The following is a 21,896-nucleotide window of genomic DNA, read 5'->3' on the forward strand; positions in this document are numbered from 1 at the left end:
TCCTGATTCTAGCTTTTTTTCAGAAACACAAGTAGAACAAGTACTGAAATAGCGCTGAACTTCAGCAGCAGCGGGGGCTGCGCAGGAGAAGGAGGGTGGGCAGCGGGCCTGGGGCAGGCAGGGGGATGGGGGTGGGGGCGGGCACTTAAAAGATTTCGGCCAGGGAGCTGATCTCAGCCAGCACCCAGTCGGGGCAGTCTGAGTCCCCGTAGAAGCAGAACTGCTGCGTGGGGAGAGGCGGTCAGAGGCGCACTGCTGCTCTGCGTCCTCCCCGCTCCCCGCCGCCGACTCCCGGCCCACCACGTCGCCGCTGCTCCCCGGTCCCCCATGCCGCACAGTCCGCCTTCGCGATCCGGAACCGCCCCGTGTGCCGGTGGGGGGCTCCCCGAGGGGCTCTGCAGGGGCCTTGGGGCCGGGACCCCGGGGGTGCAGCCCGACCAAGGGGCGGGGCAGGGGACGGGGTCCCGGGAGCGGGACCCGGGACGGCCACGGACCCGCGGGAAGGGCCCCTCCGACACGGCCCTAGTCCCTCCTCCTGACCACCCGAGCACCTCCCGCCACCCCGCAGGCTCCAAGCCCCGCCAATCCGGGCCCGAGGCAGCGTCTGGCCGGCCAATCTCGGCCCGCCTTTCTCGGCGCCGTCCAATCACAGCCCGCCTTTTCAATCCGGCAGCGGTCCCGCAAGCTCTGCCCGCTCAGCCGCGGCGCGGCCCCTCCGAGCGGCACCGTCCCCCCGTTCCCCTCAGGCGCTGCTGGGACCACGGAAGGGCGGTGGGAGCTCCGCGGTCATGTCCCGTCCGGGAGCTCTCCTAGGAGAAGGAGAGGGAGGCGGGGAGCGGGCGGGAGGGGCTCCGGGAGCGGGGCCAGCGGGGTTCTCGGGAACGGGCGGGCGGGGATTGGCTGGGCTGGCACGGGGGGGCGGGGCTGTGCGGGCCGCGGGCTATAAATAGCGGAGGGGGAGGCGGGGGGGAGCAGTTCGGCGGCGGAGGTGGAAGCGGCGCTGGAGCGGCGGGAGCCGGGGCGAGATCGGCGGTGAGCTGGGGCGGGGCTCCCGCGGCTGCTGCTCCCGACGTGCAGGTCCGATCCCGGCCCGCCACTCCCAGCCCGCTTTTCTCCGCTCCGTCCAATCGTAGCCAGCCCTTTCAATGGGGCCGCGGTCCCGTAAGGTGTGCCCGCTCAGCCGCGGCGCGGCGCCGCCCCCCTTCCCCACGTTCCCCTCAGGCGCTGTAGGTGCCGGCGCCTTTGCTTCCGGAGCCGCAGCCCCCGACAGGCCCTGTTGGGACCAGGGAGGGCGGGTGGCACAGCTCCGCGCTCACGTCCCGTCTGGGAGTTCTTCCGGGAGGCGGGGAGGGGGCGGGAGCGGCGGCGGCCCTTTCAACGGGGCCGCGGTCGAGCAAGCTCTGCCCGCTCAGCCGCAGCGCGGAGCCGCCCCCCTCTCCACCTCGTCCCCCGCGTTCCCCTCAGGCGCCGGTCTCGGCGCCTTTGCTCCGGGATCCGGCGGAGCCGCGCCTGCGCTGCCGCGGTGCCCGCAGGCGCTGTTGAAAGGGCGGGTGGGAGGTCCGCGGTCCCGTCCCGTCCCGGAGTTCTCCCGGGAGAAGGGGAGGGAGGCGGGCAGCGGGCGGAAGCGGAGCAGCCCCTGGGAGCGGGGCCTGAGGGGACAGCGGGGTTCTTGGGGACGGGCAGGGCGGGAACGGGCAGGCGGGGATTGGCGGGGCCGGACGCTGCCGGACGCTGGGATTGGCTGGGCTGGCACGAGGGGGGCGGGGCTGTGCGGGCCGCGGGCTATAAACGGCGTGGGCGGGGGGCGCTGGGGGCAGTTCGGCGGCGGGGCTGGGGGCGGCGCTGGAGCGGCGGGAGCCGGCCCGGGATTGGCGCGGCCGCCGGGCCGAGGAGCGGCGGTGAGCCAGGGTGGGACCCTCGCGGCTGCCGCTCCAGGGAGCGGTGGGGAGTCATGGGGAAGCACCCCCTCGGCTGCCGATCCAGGGGGAGCCGGGGTCGGTCCCCCACAGCTGCCGAGGCAGGGCGTTGGGCAGACGGTGTCCCGGGCAGCTGTGCCGGCCAGCTTTGGTCAGTGCTCAGTGGGGGAGCAGCCCATGCTCAGGGGTGCTCCCCCGAACCAGAAGGACTAGGATGCAGCCTCTCAGTGGGGCTGGTATTGAAAGTATTGTTACAAAGAAAAGTAATAAAAGATGTTTCATTCTATTATAATTTTATTTTACTTTTATTTTCATCTTTGACTACTTGATTGTTTATTCTATTGTTTTGTTGCTGTTCCTGTTGGGATGGGTGGGACAGTTCCTGGAGATATTTAAGTGAACGACAAAGACTGATTTGTGACCTTGTCAACAGCTCGGGCCTGCAGAGATACCCAGGAGCAGATTTAGGCAGAGGCAGCAGAAAGCTGAGGCAGAGGCAGCAGAAAGCTGAGGCAGAGGCAGCAGAAAGCTGAGGCAGAGGCAGCAGAAAGCTGAGGCAGAGGCAGCAGAAAGCTGAGGCAGAGGCAGCAGAAAGCTGAGAACCTGGAGCTCAGGCAGCAGAGCTGGTGGAGACATAAAGACGGTAGGACTGTGGGCAGAACAAGAGTGGGGCTGGATTAGGGAGCATGGACCTGGCATAAGTACTGCAGGGATGGAGCTGGGATAAAAATAGTCAGGCCTGGCCTGGAATGTGGGCTTGAGAGCTGGGGTGGAAAACTCAGACCTTTAACAAAAGAAAGATGCTAAGATTGGAATGTGCAGCAGCTTTACCGGGAGCTGACAGCAGAGCTGGCAGAGAAATAAAGGTTGTGGGTCTGGGTATGGGATAGGGAGATTGGTGCTCGGAAAGGGATTGTGGAGCAGGGATAGGGACTGTGGCACTGCAGCAGAAATCACTGTAGGATTGAGACAGGGACTGGCACCGTCGCTGAAACATCTGTGTGTCTGTGGAATAGGGATTGATGGGCGGGAACGTGGACTGGGGGGGAAGAGCTGAAATCAGTCTGGGGCAGGGATCTGGACTTTGGAGTTGGGATCAGGTTTGTGGGGCTAGAGGAGTACCTGGGGGACTGGGATTGGGAGTGTGAGGGTGGAGCTGCAAAGTGGCAGAGCTGGAGCCAAGCTGAAGATCCTGCAGTGAGAACCTGGAGCAGCTTCCCGTGGCAGCGCTGGCAAGATGCAGAGCTACTGCTGAGAGAGCAGAGCTGGCAGTGCAATAAAGCTTGTGGGTCTCGAGCTGAAATCACTGAGGGGCTGGGGTAGGGACAGGGTGTGGGCTTGGGACTGTAACACTTGGGCAGGAATCCGTGTGGGGAGGAGATAGGAACTGTGGCACTGTCGCTGAAATCTCTATGCAGCTGGAAATGGGATTGTAAATTGGGAATGTGGACTGGGCGGGTTGATCTGAAGTCAGTATAATGCTGGGTTTGTGTCTTTGGTATTGGGATAGGAATTTTTGGGCTGGAGGAGCACCTGGGGGACTGGGACTGGGAGTGTGAGGTGGGAGCTGGAAAGTGGCAGAGCTGGAGCCAAGCTGAAGATCCTGCAGCGAGAACCTGGAGCAGCTTCCCGTGGCAGCGCTGGCAAGATGCAGAGCTACTGCTGAGAGAGCAGAGCTGGCAGTGCAATAAAGCTTGTGGGTCTCGAGCTGAAATCACTGAGGGGCTGAGATAGCGATGGGTTCTGGGCTTGGGACTGTAACACTTGGGCAGGAATCCGTGTGGGGAGGAGATAGGGCCTGTGGCACCATCGCTGAAATCTCTGTGTGTCTGTGGAATTGGGATTATAATTGGGAATGTGGACTGAGAGGCTGGGGCTGAAATCAGCATATTGCTAGGATTGCATTTGTGGAGCTGGGAGGGTGTCTGGAGCTCAGATAGGGCCTGTGGCCCCATTGCTGAAATCCCTGAGTGGCTATGGAATAGAGATTAATGGGCGGGAATGTGGATTGGGTGGGTAGAGCTGAAGTCAGTATAGTGCTGGGCTTGTGTCTTTGGAATTGGGATAGGAATTTTGGGGCTGGAGGAGCACCTGGGGGACTGGGACTGGGAGTGTGAGGTGGGAGCTGGAAAGTGGCAGAGCTGGAGCCAAGATGAAGATCCTGCAGTGAGAACCAAGATGAAGATCCTGCAGTGAGAACCTGGAGCAGCTTCCTGTGGCGGTGCTGGCAAGATGCAGAGCTACTGCTGAGAGAGCAGAGCTGGCAGTGCAATAAAGCTTGTGGATCTCGAGCTGAAATCACTGAGGGGCTGGGATAGGGTAGGGACAGGGTTTGGGCTTGGGACTGTAACACTTGGGGCAGTAATCAGAGCAATCACTGAGATAGGGCCTGTGGCACCGTCGCTGCAATAGCTGTGTGTCTGATATAGGGATTGATGGGTGGGAATGTGGACTGGGCGGGTAGATCTGAAGTCAGTATAGTGCTGGGTTTGTGTCTTTGATATTGGGATAGGAATTTTGGGGCTGGAGGAGCACCTGGGGGACTGGGACTTGGAGTGTGAGGGTGGAGCTGGAAAGTCACAGAGCTGGAGCCAAGATGAAGATCCTGCAGTGAGAACCTGGAGCAGCTTCCCGTGGCGGCGCTGGCAAGATGCAGAGCTACTGCTGAGAGAGCAGAGCTGGCAGTGCAATAAAGCTTGTGGGTCTCGAGCTGAAATCACTGAGGGGCTGGGATAGGGACAGGGTTTGGGCTTGGGACTAACACTTGGGCAGGAATCCGTGTGGGGAGGAGATAGGGACTGTGACACCGTCGCTGCAATGGCTGTGTGTCTGTGGAATTGGGATTATAATTGGGAATGTGGACTGAGAGGCTGGGGCTGAAATCAGCATAGTGCTAGGATTGCATCTGTGGAGCTGGGAGGGTGTCTGGAGCTCAGATAGGGCCTGTGGCCCCATCGCTGAAATCCCTGAGTGGCTATGGAATAGAGATTAATGGGCGAGAATGTGGATTGGGTGGGTAGAGCTGAAGTCAGACTAGGGCTGGGCTTGTGTCTTTGGTATTGGGATAGGAATTTTGGGGCTGGAGGAGCACCTGGGGGACTGGGAGTGTGAGGGTGGAGCTGGAAAGTGGCAGAGCTGGAGCCAAGCTGAAGATCCTGCAGCGAGAACCTGGAGCAGCTTCCCGTGGCGGCGCTGGCAAGATGCAGAGCTACTGCTGAGAGAGCAGAGCTGGCAGTGCAATAAAGCTTGTGGGTCTCGAGCTGAAATCACTGAGGGACTGGGGTAGGGACAGGGTTTGGGCTTGAGACAGTAACACTTGGGTCAGGAATCAGTGTGGGGTGGAGATAGGGCCTGTGGCACCGTCGCTGAAATGTCTATACAGCTGGAAATGGGATTGTAAATTGGGAATGTGGACTGGGCGGATAGAGGTGAAATCAGTCTAGGGCTGGGCTTGTGTCTTTGGAATTGTCATAGGAATTTTGGGGCTGGAGGAGCACCTGGGGGACTGGGACTGGGAGTGGGAGGGTGGAGCTGGAAAGTGGCAGAGCTGGAGCCAAGCTGAAGATCCTGCAGCGAGAACCTGGAGCAGCTTCCCGAGGCGGCGCTGGCAAGATGCAGAGCTACTGCTGAGAGAGCAGAGCTGGCAGTGCAATAAAGCTTGTGGGTCTCGAGCTGAAATCACTGAGGGACTGGGGTAGGGACAGGGTTTGGGCTTGGGACAGTAACACTTGGGTCAGGAATCCGTGTGGGGAGGAGATAGGGCCTGTGGCACTGTCGCTGAAATGTCTATACAGCTGGAAATGGGATTGTAAATTGGGAATGTGGACTGGGCGGATAGAGGTGAAATCAGTCTAGGGCTGGGCTTGTGTCTTTGGAATTGTCATAGGAATTTTGGGGCTGGAGGAGCACCTGGGGGACTGGGAGTGGAAGGGTGGAGCTGGAAAGTGGCAGAGCTGGAGCCAAGCTGAAGATCCTGCAGCGAGAACCTGGAGCAGCTTCCCGTGGCGGCGCTGGCAAGATGCAGAGCTACTGCTGAGAGAGCAGAGCTGGCAGTGCAATAAAGCTTGTGGGTCTCGAGCTGAAATCACTGAGGGGCTGAGGTAGAGCTGGGGGCTAGAATATGGACTGGATACTTTGGTCAGGGACTGTTGGTTTTGAGTAGAAATTACTGTGGGATTGGGATTGTATTTTTGTGCACTCTGGGAAGTCTAGTAATTCTATTGAAAGCCATTGGAGGGAACTGGGAGTACTGGGTAGAGTCAGCTGTTCTATGGGGAAGGCTCAGGTGTGAACAATGAGGGGGAGGAGGGGCCAGGGCTTGGGCTGAGGCCCCTTGGCTGTTGTTCGGACTCAGGAGCTGTAGCAGGACTTCTTAGAGCATGACTCAGGTGAGTCTGTTTCAATTTCACCTTTTCAGTCCCTTCCTACTGTCCCCAGTCCCTCCCCACTGTCCCCAGTCCCTCCTGAGTCCCTCCCAGTTTCTCCCAAGTGCCCCAAACCCCATTCCAGTGCAGCCAGTCCCCTCCCTGTTCCTTCCCCAGTGCCTCCACTCCTTCCCAATTGCTCCCACTGCACCCCAGTCCCATCCCAGTCCATCCCTAGTACCGACCAGCTGCTGCAGATCCTGACAGCCCTGGCCTGTCTGTGTGGGTAAGCACAGTTTTTGATAGGAAGCAACTGAGAGAACAAACTTTTTACTATCCTTTTAGTGTTCCTTTAATTCCCCTTTTATGTTTATAGTATTTTTCCTTTAGTTTCCCCTTTGACTAACCAATATCGTGTTATCCATAATATTGTGTTAAGATCCTTTTTTGGTATCCCTTTTCACTAGTTAATACTGTATTAAATGCTGTTCGTAGTATTTGTCTTAATGCCACCCGATAAGGTAGTTAGTTTGTATCCTTTTTAGTTTTTAATTCCTCTTGCTAAGTTTATTACTATTATTATTATTCTCACTGTAATAAAAGATATTTTGTGTGCTTGAGTATTTTTTGGCACTTGTCTTTATTCCGGACATGTATCCAAACGTACTGCTACACCAGTGCATTGTGCTCCTTTTCCTTGTGCATCCCATTCCCATCCCAGTCACTTTGCAGTCCCTCCCTGCTCCCTCCCCAGTTCCCCCAGTCCTAGCCCAGTGCCACCAGTGCTCCCAGTCTCACCCCAGTGCCCCCACTCTCATCCCAGTCCCTTCCCACTTCTCTCAGTGCAAGCCAGTGCACCCATTCCTTCCCAAGTATCTTCCTGCAGTGCAACTCAGTCCTTCCCCAGTTTGCCCAGTCCCATTCCAGTCCTTTCCCACTGCCCCCAGTCCCATCCCAATTCCCTCACCAGTGATCCCAGTCTATCCCAGTGCTTCCCTGCTGTATTACAGTCCCTCCACAGTGCACCCCTGTCCTTCCCTACTGGCTCAGTCCTATCCCAGTTCCCTCCCCACTGACCTCAGTCCCATCCCAGTAGTGCCCCAGTGTGTCCTAGTGACTCCCCAGTGCCTCTCAGTCCTATCCCAGGGCCTTCAGTCCCTCCCCAGAGAATCCCAGTCCCAGCCCAGTTCCCCCAAGTGCCCCCAGGGCCTCTCCAGTGCCCTCAGTCCCAGCCCAGTCCCTCCCCAGTGCATCTCACTCCTATCCCAGTGCCCCCAGTCCCATGGTCCCCAGTCCCTCCCCAATGACCCCCAGTCCCATCCCACTGCTCCCAGTCCCCCCCCCCGAAAATCTCAGTCCCACCCCAGTGTCCCCACTCCCAGCCCAAATCCCCCAGTCCCTCTCCAGTGTCCCCAGTCCCGTCCCCAGTCCCATCCCTCCCCATTGCCCCCAGTCTTTCCCAGTGCATCCCAGTCCTTTTCCATGATGCAAGAGGCACAGGGGGCATGAAATCCCTCAGCTGCTTTGAGGTTCTACAATTCAGTTGTTCTAAATTAGGTAATTTTCTTGGTGAGCTATTTGAGTTGTTAGACAGCGCAGACTGCAGAAGCATTTTTCGGTGAACTGATTGTTTTTTAGTTTATTTTAAAGCTCTCCTAAAAACTCTACACCGGCGTGTGTTCGCTGCACCTGCACTGGGGGCTGCAGGGAGAAGCAGCTGGGGGGGTTTGCTCTCTGCCCCTTTCCCACCTTCCCCTCGGTTCCCTGGGACTCCAGGGAATCCCAGCTCCCCTTGGCTTCTCTGGGGGCCTCGCAGCAGGGTTTCTAAGTGTGACCCTGAGATTTTCTGGCCTTGGAACTTATGGCTGTTTCAGGGCATGGCTCACTGAGCAGTCTGTCTTTTAACACTTCCTGGGGCAGGAGAATTGCAGCAGAAGAAAGCAAAGGAAGCCCAGAGCCAGGACTAGGAAGGCCCAAGCCTCTGGCAAGCCCAGGCCTTGCTGCTCGGTGCTGATTGTGCTCGGGGCTTGTTCCTCACCATTCGGTTCCCAATGAGAGAGGAGCAAGAGGCAGAACAGCTGCTGCTGCTGCTGCTGCTGGGGCTGAACTGTCTGCAGTGCCCGGGGGCCGGGCAGGACTTGGCCCCGATGCCTGCATTGCTCTGCAGCGGCCAGGGAGGGGTCCCAAAAGTCATCCCCCCGCCTGCTGTGCTGCACAGCAGGGGCTGGCTGGGCCGGTTCCCGGCCGGGGGAGCCCGGGGGAGGCCGTGCTGGGGTTGAGGGGCTGCTGCTCTCTGGGCCTCTCGGGGTTTGCCTTGGAATCCCAAAGCCTGGGCCTGCGCGGGGGGGAGGAGGCAAAGGGGACTGTAAATTGGTTTCTTGTGGAGTGTTTTGGGGCCGAGTTCATGCTCTTGGCTTGTTGTGCGTCAATTCCCAACCTCGGTCAGGGCTTCGCGGGGAGCGTTGCTGCTGCCGCTGCCGCCGGGAGAGAGAAGTCCTTTGGGAAGCCGGGATAAAAACAGCAACTCTGTGAATTGCCCGGCTTTTCCTAGGGAAGGGCAGGTTTTAGGGAAGAAAGGCCCGTCCTCGCGAAAGGCGCCGCGGGTCTCGCAAGGGGGGGGCCGCGCGGCTGCAGTGCTGCTCCCGGCCGTGTCCGCCAGGCGGCGACTGCGAGGCGGCGCCCGGCGGTCGGGGCGGGCTGGGAAGCGGCGCCTGCGCAGAGCGAGGCGTTGGCCGGGCCGGGCCTGGAGCGCTCGGGGCCGCCGGGCAGGGCAGGGGTGGTGACCGGCCGGGGCGGGGGGTGGTGGAGGTGGGGGTAAGAGCAGGTTTTAGGGAAGAAACGCCTGTAGCGAGTAATCAGAAGAGAAGGGTGAAAGCCAAGAGCCTTTGACTTCCCCAGTGCACTTAATTTTCTTGTTCTTCTCTCTTTCAGGACAGGGAAAATCATTGACTTGGGTCCAGCAATGCCATATGTGTTGGGGTGTGAGCAGCCAAAGCAACAGGCTCCAGCCCCACCGACCGGCGCTGGGGGCTCCTGGTGCTGCCCGTGGGGTGGGGTAAGTCAGAGGGACACGTTTCTCTCCTCCTGGCTGTTGGCATTTGCTCCCTGGGCACTGGCTCTGTTTCCACTGCAGGCTGGTCCTTGCCGTGCTGGGAAGGGTGGAGAGGAAGGGGCAAAGGGCCAGGTGAGCGTGGGGTCCCTGAGCTGTGGGGTTGGGCTGTGCTGAGTGGGCCAGGTTGGTCCCTGTTGGTGAGCCTGAGCCTTGGCTTGGGGGTTCAGGAGCCCGGGGGGCCGAGCTGGGGGGTGTTTGCAGCTCTGCCAGGGCTGGAGCTGACACAGCGCTGGGGGAGAGCCTGGAGCTGGGCTGGGCCGGGGGACAGACGCAGGGGAGCTGGGGGAGGGTTTGGGACTCCCTGGGGGGAAAGGAGGGATGGATGGGCTGGATGGAGCCACAGGCCTGTGCTCCTGGGAACACACTTGTCCAGAGCGCTGGGATCCGGGTCAAACTCTAGTTCCCCTCGTGTCCAGGGGTGCAGGGTCTGAGGGATTGGATTTCCCTGGGGGTTTGCAGGAGACCAGGAATGAGAGGAAACGCAGTGCCAGAGCAGGCTGTGTTTGCCTCTGAGGACAGAGAGCCTGTGGGCTGAGGTGAGATTGCTGTGAGTGTTGGGATGAGCATTCCAGGGAACGGGGAGCTTGGAATTCCAGGTGCTGATGGAACCATCGCCTTAGGTGTGTTTAGTTTGTGTCTGTGGGAGCTGGGATTTGGGCTGCAGAGCTGTTGCTGGGAACAAAGGGTGGAGAAAACCTGCTCCACGGATGTGTAAAGAAGGATGGAGTAGCAGGGAAGAGGAGTATTTCTAGACAGTATCAATATTCTCCATGTGGGATGGAGCAGCGATGGGGGTGGTTCGGTTTGGCCTGGGCCGGTCAGGATCCACCATAAACAACCCACCAGACCCTGAACCCTCACTGGACATGTCCAGCCCCTCAACAGAAACCCAAGTCCTTCATTAACTGTTACAGAGGAAAAATGATTGGTAATTGCTTCTGATCCGTGGAGAATCTCCTTTGGAATGATCAAGCAGAGAGCGTACCAAGGCAGGCAGAGCATTTCTTTTGGCTCTTTTTTTTTTTCTGGTTTGTCATTTTCTTTGGCTTCAAAGCGTTTTGTGTGCTTCTGTTCAGAAAGCAGCAAATATATCCTGATAAGCCCCGAATATGCCAGGAGGTTTCAGCCGGGAGGAAAGGAGCTGTGGAAGAAAAGCAGCCTAAAAATAGCCAGCAGGGATCATCAGGTTTTCCAACCAAGAAGAACAAGGAGAGAGATGAGGGAATCGGGTTCCAATTCCTAATGATTTGGTGGGTGCAGGAATGATTTGTGTGTGTTTTCCAGTCCCTTTTGATTCCTGAGATGATTTTAAAATGATGGCTTTAGCAATCAACTAAATTGAAGATGTTGTTTTTGAGAGGAAATGATGCCAAATAAATGCAGAGTTTTGGGTCAGTTTTGGGGATGATTTGGGTCAGTTTTTGGGGTCAGTTTGGGGTGATTTGGGTCAGTTTTGGGTCAGCTTTTGGGATGATTGGGGTCAGTTTTGGGTCAGCTTTTGGGATGATTGGGGTGGGGTTTTGGGGTCAGTTTTGGGTCAGCTTTTGGGGTGATTTGGGTCGGTTTTGGGTCAATTTTTGGGGAGCACTGGGTGTTACTGGGGGTTGTTGGGGAGCACTGGGTGTTTCCTGGGGAGCACTGGGTGTTACTGGGGGTTGTTGGGGAGCACTGGGTGTTACTGGGGTGCACTGGGGAGCACTGGGTGTTACTGAGGGTTGTTGGGGAGCACTGGGTGTTTCCTGGGGAGCACTGGGAGAGCAAATGAAAAATAAAGGGAATAAAAAATAACCGAAATAAAAAAGGAAATATAAAATAGAAAAGAAAATTAAAAAAAAAAAAAAGGGGCAAAAAACCTAAAAAGGAAATAAAATGAAAATGAAATAAAAGAGAAAAAAAAAAAAAAAAAAAAAAAGAAACCCCTTCTTGGGCACCCCGTTTCCTCTCCTCCCCCCCCCCGAACCGTAAATTGCGGGGTCATCACCCCTAAATAGTGAGAATGGGACCCGAAAATGTGGGTGAGGGAACCCCAGGGAGCCGAAAAAGTGGAGGGGGAGCCGCAGTAAGAAAGCGAAGCCGGGCGGTCGGGCGGCGGGGTGGGGGGGGGAGCCGAGGTGGCGACGCCGGCGCGTGCGCAGTCGTTGGCAAGACGCCGGCGATCACGTCGTAAGTAAGGGCAGGCAGGAGCGGGACCGGCGGCGCATGCGCAGTGGCTCTCGTGCCGGTGCAGCGCTCCCTGCTCGAGTTAAGGGCCGGTTCCGGCGGCAGGGCGGGACTGGCGGTCTCCCGTCTCTCCCGGGGTGTGTGTGGGGGGAATAACATGAAGATTTTTTTGGGGGTGAAAGCGCAGAAATTAGCCAGGAGGGACGCTAATTTGGGTAAACTCGGTCACCGGAAGTAGAGAGCGACCGGAAGTCCTCCAAGGCCCCGTCCCGGAAGTCCGCCAAGCCCACAGTAAAGATGGCGCCGCCAGGACCGGAACGACCACACTAAAGATGGCGCCCCTGCCCGGAAGTCCGCCAAGCCCACAGTAAAGATGGCGCCGCCAGGACCGGAACGACCACACTAAAGATGGCGGCGCGGCGCTCCGCCCTCCCGCCTCGTTCCGCTCCGCTCCCCTCCCGCCCCCGCTCCCCCCCCCCGCTCCCCTCCGCTCCCGCTCCCGCCGTGCCCTGGAGATGCTGTCGGAGCTGCGCCGCCGCCTTCCCCCCCACGCCCCCAGGAAGCGACCCACGGCGCCAGAGCCGACGGAGATCGTCCCCGGGGTAAGCTGGGCGCGGCGGTTCGGCGCGGCCGCTCTTCTGCCTCCCCCGCGGCCATCGGCGACTGCAGGCAGGGGAAGCGACAGGCAAGTTTCTCGCCTCTGCGGAGAAACTTGCACCTGCGTGCCGCCGCAGGGCCGGGTTCGGATGTGCCCTGGCATTGCACACGCACCACACCCCCCGCGGGGAGGGTGTGCGCTGCCTCGGGGCCCCTGTCTGTGCTGCCGGGAGAGAGAAATCCTTTGGGAAGCTGGGCGGGAAACAGCAACTCTGTGAACTGCTCAGCTTTTCCTAGGCAAGGGCAGGTTTTAGGGAACAAAGGCCCGTACGCGCGAAAGGCGCCGCGGGTCTCGCCAAGGGGGGGGGGGGGGGGGGCGGCTGCAGTGCCGCGCGCGGCTGCAGTGCCGCTCCCGGCCGTGTCCGCCAGGCGGCGACTGTGAGGCGGGGCCCGGCGCTCGGGGGCGCTCTCGCAAGCGACGCCCCCGGGAAAGCGGCGGGCTTTGGGCGCTGCCGGCCTTCCCCCGGAGTGCCCGGGCTGGCCCGGCGCCTGGCAAAACCTCTGAGGGAAAAGGCAAGCAACAGCTGCGCTTGTTCTGCCGTTTCTTTAGCCAGGGACTGGAACACAGACAAAATCGAGGGGCTCTTTGACCTGGGCAGGCTCCGAGCATTTTTCAGCCTTCCTTCGCAGGGCATTCTCACCCTTTGAAAAGCTGAAAGGCTTTAATAGCTGGAGACGCGCCTGCAGCTGTGCAGATTAATGTAGTTTCTTTGAGGAAACGAAGGGGAAGTTTTCCTGGTGTGAGCCTAAATACCGAGTCTACTCTGCTTTTTCAATCAGGTGACGAAGCTTATGGAAAAAAAGACCAAAGGCCTCGAGGTGAGTACATTCTACCGAGTTCTGCTTTTCTGGGATCGGTTTGGGAAAATCACGTGAAATTCTAAAAAGCTTCTCTCCGTGTTTTCTAGTTGTTTTTTCAGCCTTGGTCTAAGTTTCCTGTAGAAAAGGGCATAGAATTATTAGAACAGACAAACTAGGCTTTCTCGGGAGAGATGGAAGAAAAGTCAGCTGATTGCAGTTCTGCTTTTCTTGTCTTCCCTTCGACTGTCATTTTCTCTCCCCTGCTGTTCAAATAGGCAGCAATTAATTGCTCTGCTGAAGAGTTTGCTGTACTAAGTGTCTGTCAAATGGATGCCTTCAACTCAAGATAGCACCTGCTCCTTAGTTACAAAAAGTTCCTCACAGGAAATTTCCAGGCGTGCCCATAAATCTCCTCGCTGCTCGTTTGGGAGAACGGGGTTTTCTCGTCTGTCACAGAATAGTCGTGGCATTTGCTATGGAATGCTGGTGGCAATCTAGTCAGAAGAGGACCCCGTGCTTCACTAATTTTCCCTTTTTGTTGTTGGGGGTGACTTCTTCCCAGGGATGTTCTTCTTGATCCCCCGGGGCAAACGGAGGTGTCAGCGTCAGGAGCCATCCTAACTGAGGCCCCGGTAGGTCAGTGCTTTTTGTGTGACTGGACGGTGAAGCTGTCTGTGGGAATGACCTGGCTAGTGCTCAGTGTAGTCCTAATTAAGGTGTCTTTTACTCCGTGTTCCCAGGCTCCCTGTTTCCCTTCGGTCGCCGTGGATGTGCCGGACGCCTCTGGCAGGACTAACCCTGTGGCTTTTATGTCCAACGTGCTGTGCTGCGTGTGCCTGCAGGTCAGAAAAGCTGGGAGTGCAGTCCCTCTGCTTTGATTGCTGTGTCTCTTTGGTAATGATTTTGGAAGCGGCGCCCGCGCAGGGCGAGGCGTTGGCCGGGCCGGTGCCTGAGGCGCTTGGGGCCGCCGGGCAGGGCAGTGCCCGGCTGGTGGGTGCCTCGCAGAGAGAAGAGCCTGGCCCTGGGAAGGCAGGAGCCTGGTCTCAAGCTGCTCTGGACTGCTGTGGGGATGGGTTTGAAGTTTTGGGATCACTTGTTTCTGTTCCTACCTTCCCACTGAAAACAATAACTTAAGAAGTTCTCCTCTGGACTGGTCCAGAGAAATTGTGGAGTCTCCATCCCTGGAGATTCTTAAAACACTTTTGCTCAGGCAAAGTTGTGAGCAACCTCTTCTGCCTAATCCCGCTTTTTGAGCAGGAGAGACTGGACTAGATGATCTCCAGAGGTATTGTCCAACCCCCACCATTCTGTCCTTCTCTAAAGGGGCTTGGCACTGCCCTTTTGAACTGTAATCTGTTGATGACCTGTGTTGAGGTCACACTGCAGCTTGTTACACTGCAGCTTGTCACACTGAATGGCAGCCTGAATAATTTAATATTGAACTGTGATTAATCACAAGATGAAAGCTCAGATAGGCTGGTAAGAGGCAGTGTTCTTTGCTGCAGCATTTCCCGCCTGAGGTAATTTTCCTTGTTCTGAAAGTGTCAAGTACAGTTGGGCAATGTACTACATAGGAAGAAGGGAAAGAATCTCCAAAGCAAATAAATGAACAAAAAAACCCTTTAGATTTGCTTGTGCAAGAAGAAGATTGTTATTCCACTCAGCCAGGTTTTGAGAGGACAAATTAATTGTTTCTCTGACAACAGTATACACTGGAGGCTGTTAATGATCCCATAGTCTGTGCTAAAGGTTTTAGCTGATTGTGTTTGTCATCAGCTTTTACTAAAGAAAAAGCAAGCCTTCTCGGCTGTGTGGATATTACAGGAACGAAATGATTCCATTCATGTAGATAATGATAACAGAGCCAAACCAAAACTATTGTAAGTGTCCTATGTGGAACAATATACAGAATTTCAAAAGGGATTGTAGTGGTCCCATATACAGAACTAACATACTTCCTGTTCCTTATTTGCTGATCAGGTCATGTTTATCTGCCAGTCAGGACTGTTGGAGCACTGGATGGAGAGCAGGTCATATGAAGAGGATTACGGAGTAAAAGGCAGCTTGTACTGAAGTGCAGGGAAAGTATAAATATTGATATATATTGGCACAGCGCCTGGCCTTAATGCTTAAAATCCTTTGGAGAGCTGTCTGCATATTTACTGTATTCATGATCAAATGCAAGGCTGTGTTGGGAAAGGTCTTCCATTTGGAAGTCAGTAGTTGAGACTGTCTTGCCTATGAAAAAGAGGGAGAATTTTCGTTAGAGGATGTAGGATTCTGGCTGGTAATAGTCTTAATTCAAGGTATTTTTAGAGAATTGATTTAATACAAGCAGAACAAATGGCCAGAAGTGTAATGAGAGACAAGTTGAAATTAGAAAGTAGATGTGCATTTTGAATGTATTGTCATAGCAACTGATTAAATTCTCCCTCTCTTGCTGTTCTGGGGACCTTTTAAATGTGCTTTGGCTAAATAAAAAGTATTAGACTATTTCAGAGCCAAAAGGTCAGTTCTTGTTGTCTCTTTTGCACTTTAATTCTAGTACACTGATACTTGCTAACCACTTATAACCCTAGATGCAGAATGAGAACTCGGGTTATTAACAGTAAAGAAGTAAACAGCAGAAAGACTTGACCTTTCTTTTGAATTGCCCTACAGTGTTACAAAATACCAAACAAACCTCCTTCCCCAAAGAAACACCCCCCAAAATACCCCAACAACTCACCAAACACAAAATCACCGACAACCAAAAAGCAGAAGTAACAAACATGAACAGCAAGTGGAGGAAGAGTTTGAAAGCGGGCTGGACAGAAGCAGAAGTGTTACTGCCCACTCTTAGGCCACTGTGCTGATTAAATGGGTGTTGTTAGGTTTAGATTAGTAGTTCGTTGTTGTTGGGTTTTTCGGTGGTGTTGATTTTTTTTGTTGTCGTTGTGGGGGATTGTTTGTTTGTTTGTTTTTATTTTGGTTTTTTTTCTGTATTAAAAATCTGGCTCAGTTACTCTCTAGTTCTGGTGTGTTCTCTTTTCCAGGTGGTTGGTGTTTCTGCAGTGTTTGGCACAGGACTGGGGGAGATTTTTACCCAGCATTCTAAAGCTGTAGATGAATAGGAGAGGTAAGGGGATAACTTCTGGTCCGCGACCCAGTGACCACTTCCTGAAGGTCCTGATTCATGAGTCTGCTCCTTTGATTTGAAGGAGTGTACAGTTGCCATAGCCAAGGTAGCTTAGGGTGTCCAGTATCAGCATAAAAAGGAGCAGTAAAAAGGAACTATTCGGAGATGAATTTTTGTGCTGTTCCGTGAAAAAGCAAAAGCTATCTGTGCCAGCAAGTCTGTGAAGTAATTTTTTTCTTGTAGTTCCATACCAAGTTTTGAATTGTTGCTGTTTTAATGAAGTATGTTCATTGATTTTGCATCCATTGGTTTCAGAATCCAAATCTGGGGAAAAAAGTACTGTCTTTCTGAAATGTCTCTCAAACATGAAAGCCTAGAGAAAACTTTTTTTTGTGAGTAAAAAGAAGCCTCCAGGATGATCCTTATGCAATACAAATCATGTGTTTTTCAGACTGAATGCACTCCCTTTATTCACCTTTTCAGAGAGTATCGTCCAGAATACGAGCGCCTGAGAAAAACACTGGTAAGTGTTTTTAGCTGTTTTACACCTGAACAGTGTATCTTGGGTCGCTTTTAGGCACACAATTGCCTTTATGTTGAGAGGGTCTAACATTTCATTTACTAGTCGTACTCACTGTGGGAAAACTCCTGTCCTGAAGGAGTCCACCATTTGCCTTTTTTTTCCTAGATGTGGTGGAGCATATCTTTACAAAACTAAAGATTTTGTGAAACAGATGTTGCTCACTGGTTTAGTGCTAATAATTCTCCTTTGAAGTCAAATGTATTGGGTTTTGCACGAGTCTCGTCTGCCTTCTGTTTGAATTGCTTTCTCTTCTCGGCAGTTATTTGAAATTAAACTTTTATTTTGTGTCTCCCCCTTCAGCATCCTGTACAAGACAAAGCTACCTTTCTTTCCTCGTGGGAATGGACCGGCCGGGCTTTGGCAATCCGGCCCCTCGAAAGACTAAAGTGACCTCTTCCAGCAGGGGAAGACTGAAGCAAGGGGTGCCAGGAAGAACTGGAGTCTCTGGAGAATAAAAGCTGGAAGCGTGCCCCCGAAAATCCCCAGCCCCGGGTGGTCAGTGGTCTGACTTGCACGGACCGGTGGCCTTGGCCAGGAGCGGTCCTGTGGGAAGCGCCTTTGCCCAGGCTGTAATTTTGATTTTCTCTTGGATGCTTGGCAAAGCCCCTCTGGGGGAGCCCCGGTGCCTGGCAGGAGCAGAGCGGGCTTGCAGGGAGGCATTCACCCGGTCAGCGTCAGGAACCATCCTAACTGAGGCCTCGGTGAGTGCTTTTTGTATGACTGGACAGTGAAGCTGTCTGTGGGAATGACCTGGCTATTGCTCAGTGTAGTCCTAATTAAAGTGTCTTTTACTCCGTGTTCCCAGGCTCCCTCTTTCCCTTCGGTCGACGTGGATGTGCCGGACGCCTCTGGCAGGACTAACCCCGTGGCTTTTATGTCCAACGTGCTGTGCTGCGTGTGCCTGCAGGTCAGAAAAGCTGGGAGTGCAGTCCCTCTGCTTTGATTACTGTGTCTCTTGGGTAGTGATTTTGGAGGGGAATCCCAGAACGATTTGGTTTGAAGGGGACCTTCAAAGGCCACCCTGCCTTCCGTGGGCAGGGACACCTTCCCCTCTCATCCCCGGTTGCTCCGAGTCCCGTCCAGCCTGGCCTGGAACACTTGCAGGGATCCAGGGGCAGCCTCAGGTTCCCTGTGCAGTGTGCATTTAATAGCTCTCCACTGTCATCATGAAAAATTTTGTCAGCACGTTTTGTTGGACGATGGCAAGCAGGACCTGGGTGAAAATTGGGGTTCTCTGAGGTGCAGAGGGAAATAATTCTCCTTTGAAGTCCAATGTAATTCAGTTTTGCACGAGTCTTGTCTGCCTTATGTTTGAATTGCTTTCTCTTCCAGGAAGTTTTAAATTAAACTTTTATTTTGTGTCTCCCCCCCCAGTATCCTGTCCAAGACCAAGCTACCTTTCCTCGTGGGAATGGACTGGCCGGGCTTTGGCAGTCTGGCCCCTCGAAAGACTAAAGTGACCTCTTCCAGCAGGGGAAGACTTTCTGGCAAGCGGTGCCAGAAAGAACTGGAGTTTCTGGAGAATAAAAGCTGGAGGCGTGCCCCCGATAATCCTCGCCCCGGGTGGTGAGTGGTCTGACTTGCACGGACCGGTGGCCTTGGCCAGGAGCGGTCCTGCCGGACTGTAATTTTAATTTCCTGCCCAGGCTGTAATTTTAATTTCCCTTGGATGCTTGGCAAAGCCCCCCTGGGTGAGCCCCAGTGCCTGGCATGAGCGGAGCGGGCTTCCAGGGAGGTATTCACCTGGTCAGCATCAGGAACCATCCTAACTGAGGCCTCGGTGAGTGCTTTTTGTGTGACTGGACAGTGAAGCTGTGTGAATGACCTGGCTAGTGCTCGGTGTAGTCCTAATTAAAGTGTCTTTTACTCTGTGTTCCCAGGCTTTCTCTTTCCCTTCGGTTGCCGTGTGTGTGCCAGACACCTCTGGCAGGACTAACCCTGTGGCTTTTATGTCCAACGTGCTGTGCTGTGTGTGCCTGCAGGTAAGAAAAGCTGGGAGTGCAGTCCCTCTGCTTTGCTTGCTGTGTCTCTCATCAGGTTTTCCAGCCAAGAAGAACAAGGAGAGAGATGAGGGAATCGGGTTCCAATTCCTAATGATTTGGTGGGTGCAGGAATGATTTCTTTGTGTTTTCCAGTCCCTTTTGATTCCTGAGATGATTTTAAAATGATGGCTTTAGCAATCAAGTAAATTGGAGATGTTGTTTTTGAGAGGAAATGATGCCAAATAAATGCAGTTTTGGGTCAGTTTTTGGGGTCAGTTTGGGGTCATTGTTTGGGGTGATTTGGGTCAGTTTTGGGTCAGCTTTTGGGATGATTGGGGTCAGTTTTGGGTCAGCTTTTGGGGTGATTTGGGTCAGGTTTTGGGTCAATTTTTGGGGAGCACTGGGTGTTACTGGGGGTTGTTTGGGAGCACTGGGTGTTTACTGGGGAGCACTGGGTGTTACTGGGGGTTGTTGAGGAGCACTGGGTGTTACTGGGGTGCACTGGGGAGCACTGGGTGTTACTGAGGGTTGTTGGGGAGCACTGGGAGAGAAAATGAAAAATAAAGAGAATAAAAAATAAACGAAATAAAAAAGGAAATATAAAAAACAAAAGAAAATTAAAAAAAAAAAGGGGCAAAAAAACTAAAAAGGAAATAAAATGAAAATGAAATAAAAGAGAAAAAAAAAAAGAAAAAAAAAGAAACCCCTTCTTGGGCACCCCGTTTCCTCTCCTCCCCCCCCCCCCCGAACCGTAAATTGCGGGGTCATCACCCCTAAAATGTGAGAAGGGGACCCCAAAATGTGGGTGGGGGAACCCCAGGGAGCCGAAAAAGTGGAGGGGGAGCCGCAGTAAGAAAGCGAAGCCGGGCGGTCGGGCGGCCAAGGTGGCCGGGCGGCGGGGTGGGGGGGGAGCCGAGGTGGCGACGCCGGCGCGTGCGCAGTCGTTGGCAAGACGCCGGCGATCACGTGGTAAGTAAGGGCAGGCAGGAGCGGGACCGGCGACGCATGCGCAGTGGCTCTCGTGCCGGCGCAGCGCTCCCTGCTCGAGTTAAGGGCCGGTTCCGGCGGCAGGGCGGGACTGGCGGTCTCCCGTCTCTCCCGGGGTGTTTGTGGGGGGAATAACATGAAGATTTTTTGGGGTGAAGGCGCAGAAATTAGCCAGGAGGGACGCTAATTTGGGTAAACTCGGTCACCGGAAGTAGAGAGCGACCGGAAGTCCTCCAAGGCCCCGTCCCGGAAGTCCGCCAAGCCCACAGTAAAGATGGCGCCGCCAGGACCGGAACGACCACACTAAAGATGGCGCCCCTGCCCGGAAGTCCGCCAAGCCCACAGTAAAGATGGCGCCGCCACGACCGGAACGACCACACTAAAGATGGCGGCGTGAGACACACACCCCCCCCCCCCCGCCTCAGAGAGGCGCCTATCCTTTTGCCTGACCTCCGCCGCGACCCGGACCCCCGCCCCGCGCCCGCAGCGCCGTCTCGTCGCGCCGCTTCCCGCTGTGGGGACGGGGCGGGGCGCTCGGCGGCGCCGGGCGCGGGCGGCAGGTTCGTGGGCGGCGGCAGGCACCGGCGAGGGCAGTCCCCTCTCGGCGCCGCGCGCGCGGCGCTCCGCCCGCCCGCCCGCCTCGTTCCGCTCCGCTCCGCTCCGCTCCCCTCCCGCCCCCGCTCCCCCCCCCCGCTCCCCTCCGCTCCCGCCGTGCCCTGGAGATGCTGTCGGAGCTGCGCCGCCGCCTTCCCCCCCCCCCAGGAAGCGACCCACGGCGCCAGATCCGACGGAGATCGTCCCCGGGGTAAGCTGCGCGCGGCCGCTCTTCTGCCTCTCCCGCGGCCATCGGCGACTGCAGGCAGGGGAAGCGACAGGCAAGTTTCTCGCCTCTGCGGAGAAACTTGCACCTGCGTGCCGCCGCAGGGCCGGGTTCGGATGTGCCCTGGCATTGCACACGCACCACACCCCCCCCGCGGGTAGGGTGTGCGCTGCCTCGGGGCCCCTGTCTGTGCTGCCGGGAGAGAGAAATCCTTTGGGAAGCTGGGCTGGAAACAGCAACTCTGTGAACTGCTCAGCTTTTCCTAGGCAAGGGCAGGTTTTAGGGAACAAAGGCCCGTACGCGCGAAAGGCGCCGCGGGTCTCGCCAAGGGGGGGGGGGGGGGGGGGCGGCTGCAGTGCCGCGCGCGGCTGCAGTGCCGCTCCCGGCCGTGTCCGCCAGGCGGCGACTGTGAGGCGGGGCCCGGCGCTCGGGGGCGCTCTCGCAAGCGACGCCCCCGGGAAAGCGGCGGGGTTTGGGCGCTGCCGGCCTTCCCCCGCAGTGCCCGGGCTGGCCCGGCGCCTGGCAAAACCTCTGAGGGAAAAGGCAAGCAACAACTGCGCTTCTTCTGCCCTTTCTTTAGCCAGGGACTGGAACACAGACAAAATCGAGGGGCTCTTTGACCTGGGCAGGCTCCGAGCATTTTTCAGCCTTCCTTAGCAGGGCATTCTCACCCTCTGAAAAGCTGAAAGGCTTTAACAGCTGGAGACGCGCCTGCAGCTGTGCAGATTAATGTAGTTTCTTTTAGGAAACGAAGGGGAAGTTTTCCTGGTGTGAGCCTAAATACCGAGTCTACTCTGCTTTTTCAATCAGGTGACGAAGCTTATGGAAAAAAAGACCAAAGGCCTCGAGGTGAGTACATTCTACCGAGTTCTGCTTTTCTGGGATCGGTTTGGGAAAATCACGTGAAATTCTAAAAAGCTTCTCTCCGTGTTTTCTAGTTGTTTTTTCAGCCTTGGTCTAAGTTTCCTGTAGAAAAGGGCATAGAATTATTAGAACAGACAAACTAGGCTTTCTCGGGAGAGATGGAAGAAAAGTCAGCTGATTGCAGTTCTGCTTTTCTTGTCTTCCCTTCGACTGTCATTTTCTCTCCCCTGCTGTTCAAATAGGCAGCAATTAATTGCTCTGCTGAAGAGTTTGCTGTACTAAGTGTCTGTCAAATGGATGCCTTCAACTCAAGATAGCACCTGCTCCTTAGTTACAAAAAGTTCCTCACAGGAAATTTCCAGGCGTGCCCATAAATCTCCTCGCTGTTTGTTTGGGAGAACAGGGTTTTCTCGTCTGTAACAGAATAGTCGTGGCATTTGCTATGGAATGCTGGTGGCAATCTAGTCAGAAGAGGACCCCGTGCTTCACTAATTTTCCCTTTTTGTTGTTGGGGGTGACTTCTTCCCAGGGA

General features: G+C 55.5%; 1 protein-coding gene across 1 annotated transcript; it reads left to right on the top strand.

The window, feature by feature from the left end:
* The first annotated feature begins 136 nt into the window (after positions 1–136).
* LOC135417525 (WAS/WASL-interacting protein family member 1-like) lies at positions 137–17,105 on the top strand. Its single transcript, XM_064661852.1, has 5 exons — positions 137–749; positions 9,215–9,335; positions 12,990–13,028; positions 13,751–13,852; positions 17,012–17,105. The coding sequence occupies exons 1-5, from the start codon at positions 328–330 to the stop codon at positions 17,099–17,101; spliced, it is 774 nt and encodes a 257-aa protein (XP_064517922.1). The 5' UTR covers positions 137–327; the 3' UTR covers positions 17,102–17,105.
* Positions 17,106–21,896: the final 4,791 nt, after the last annotated feature.

Source organism: Pseudopipra pipra, chromosome 7 (assembly GCF_036250125.1).
Source record: "Pseudopipra pipra isolate bDixPip1 chromosome 7, bDixPip1.hap1, whole genome shotgun sequence".
NCBI classification, from domain to species: Eukaryota; Metazoa; Chordata; class Aves; order Passeriformes; family Pipridae; genus Pseudopipra; species Pseudopipra pipra.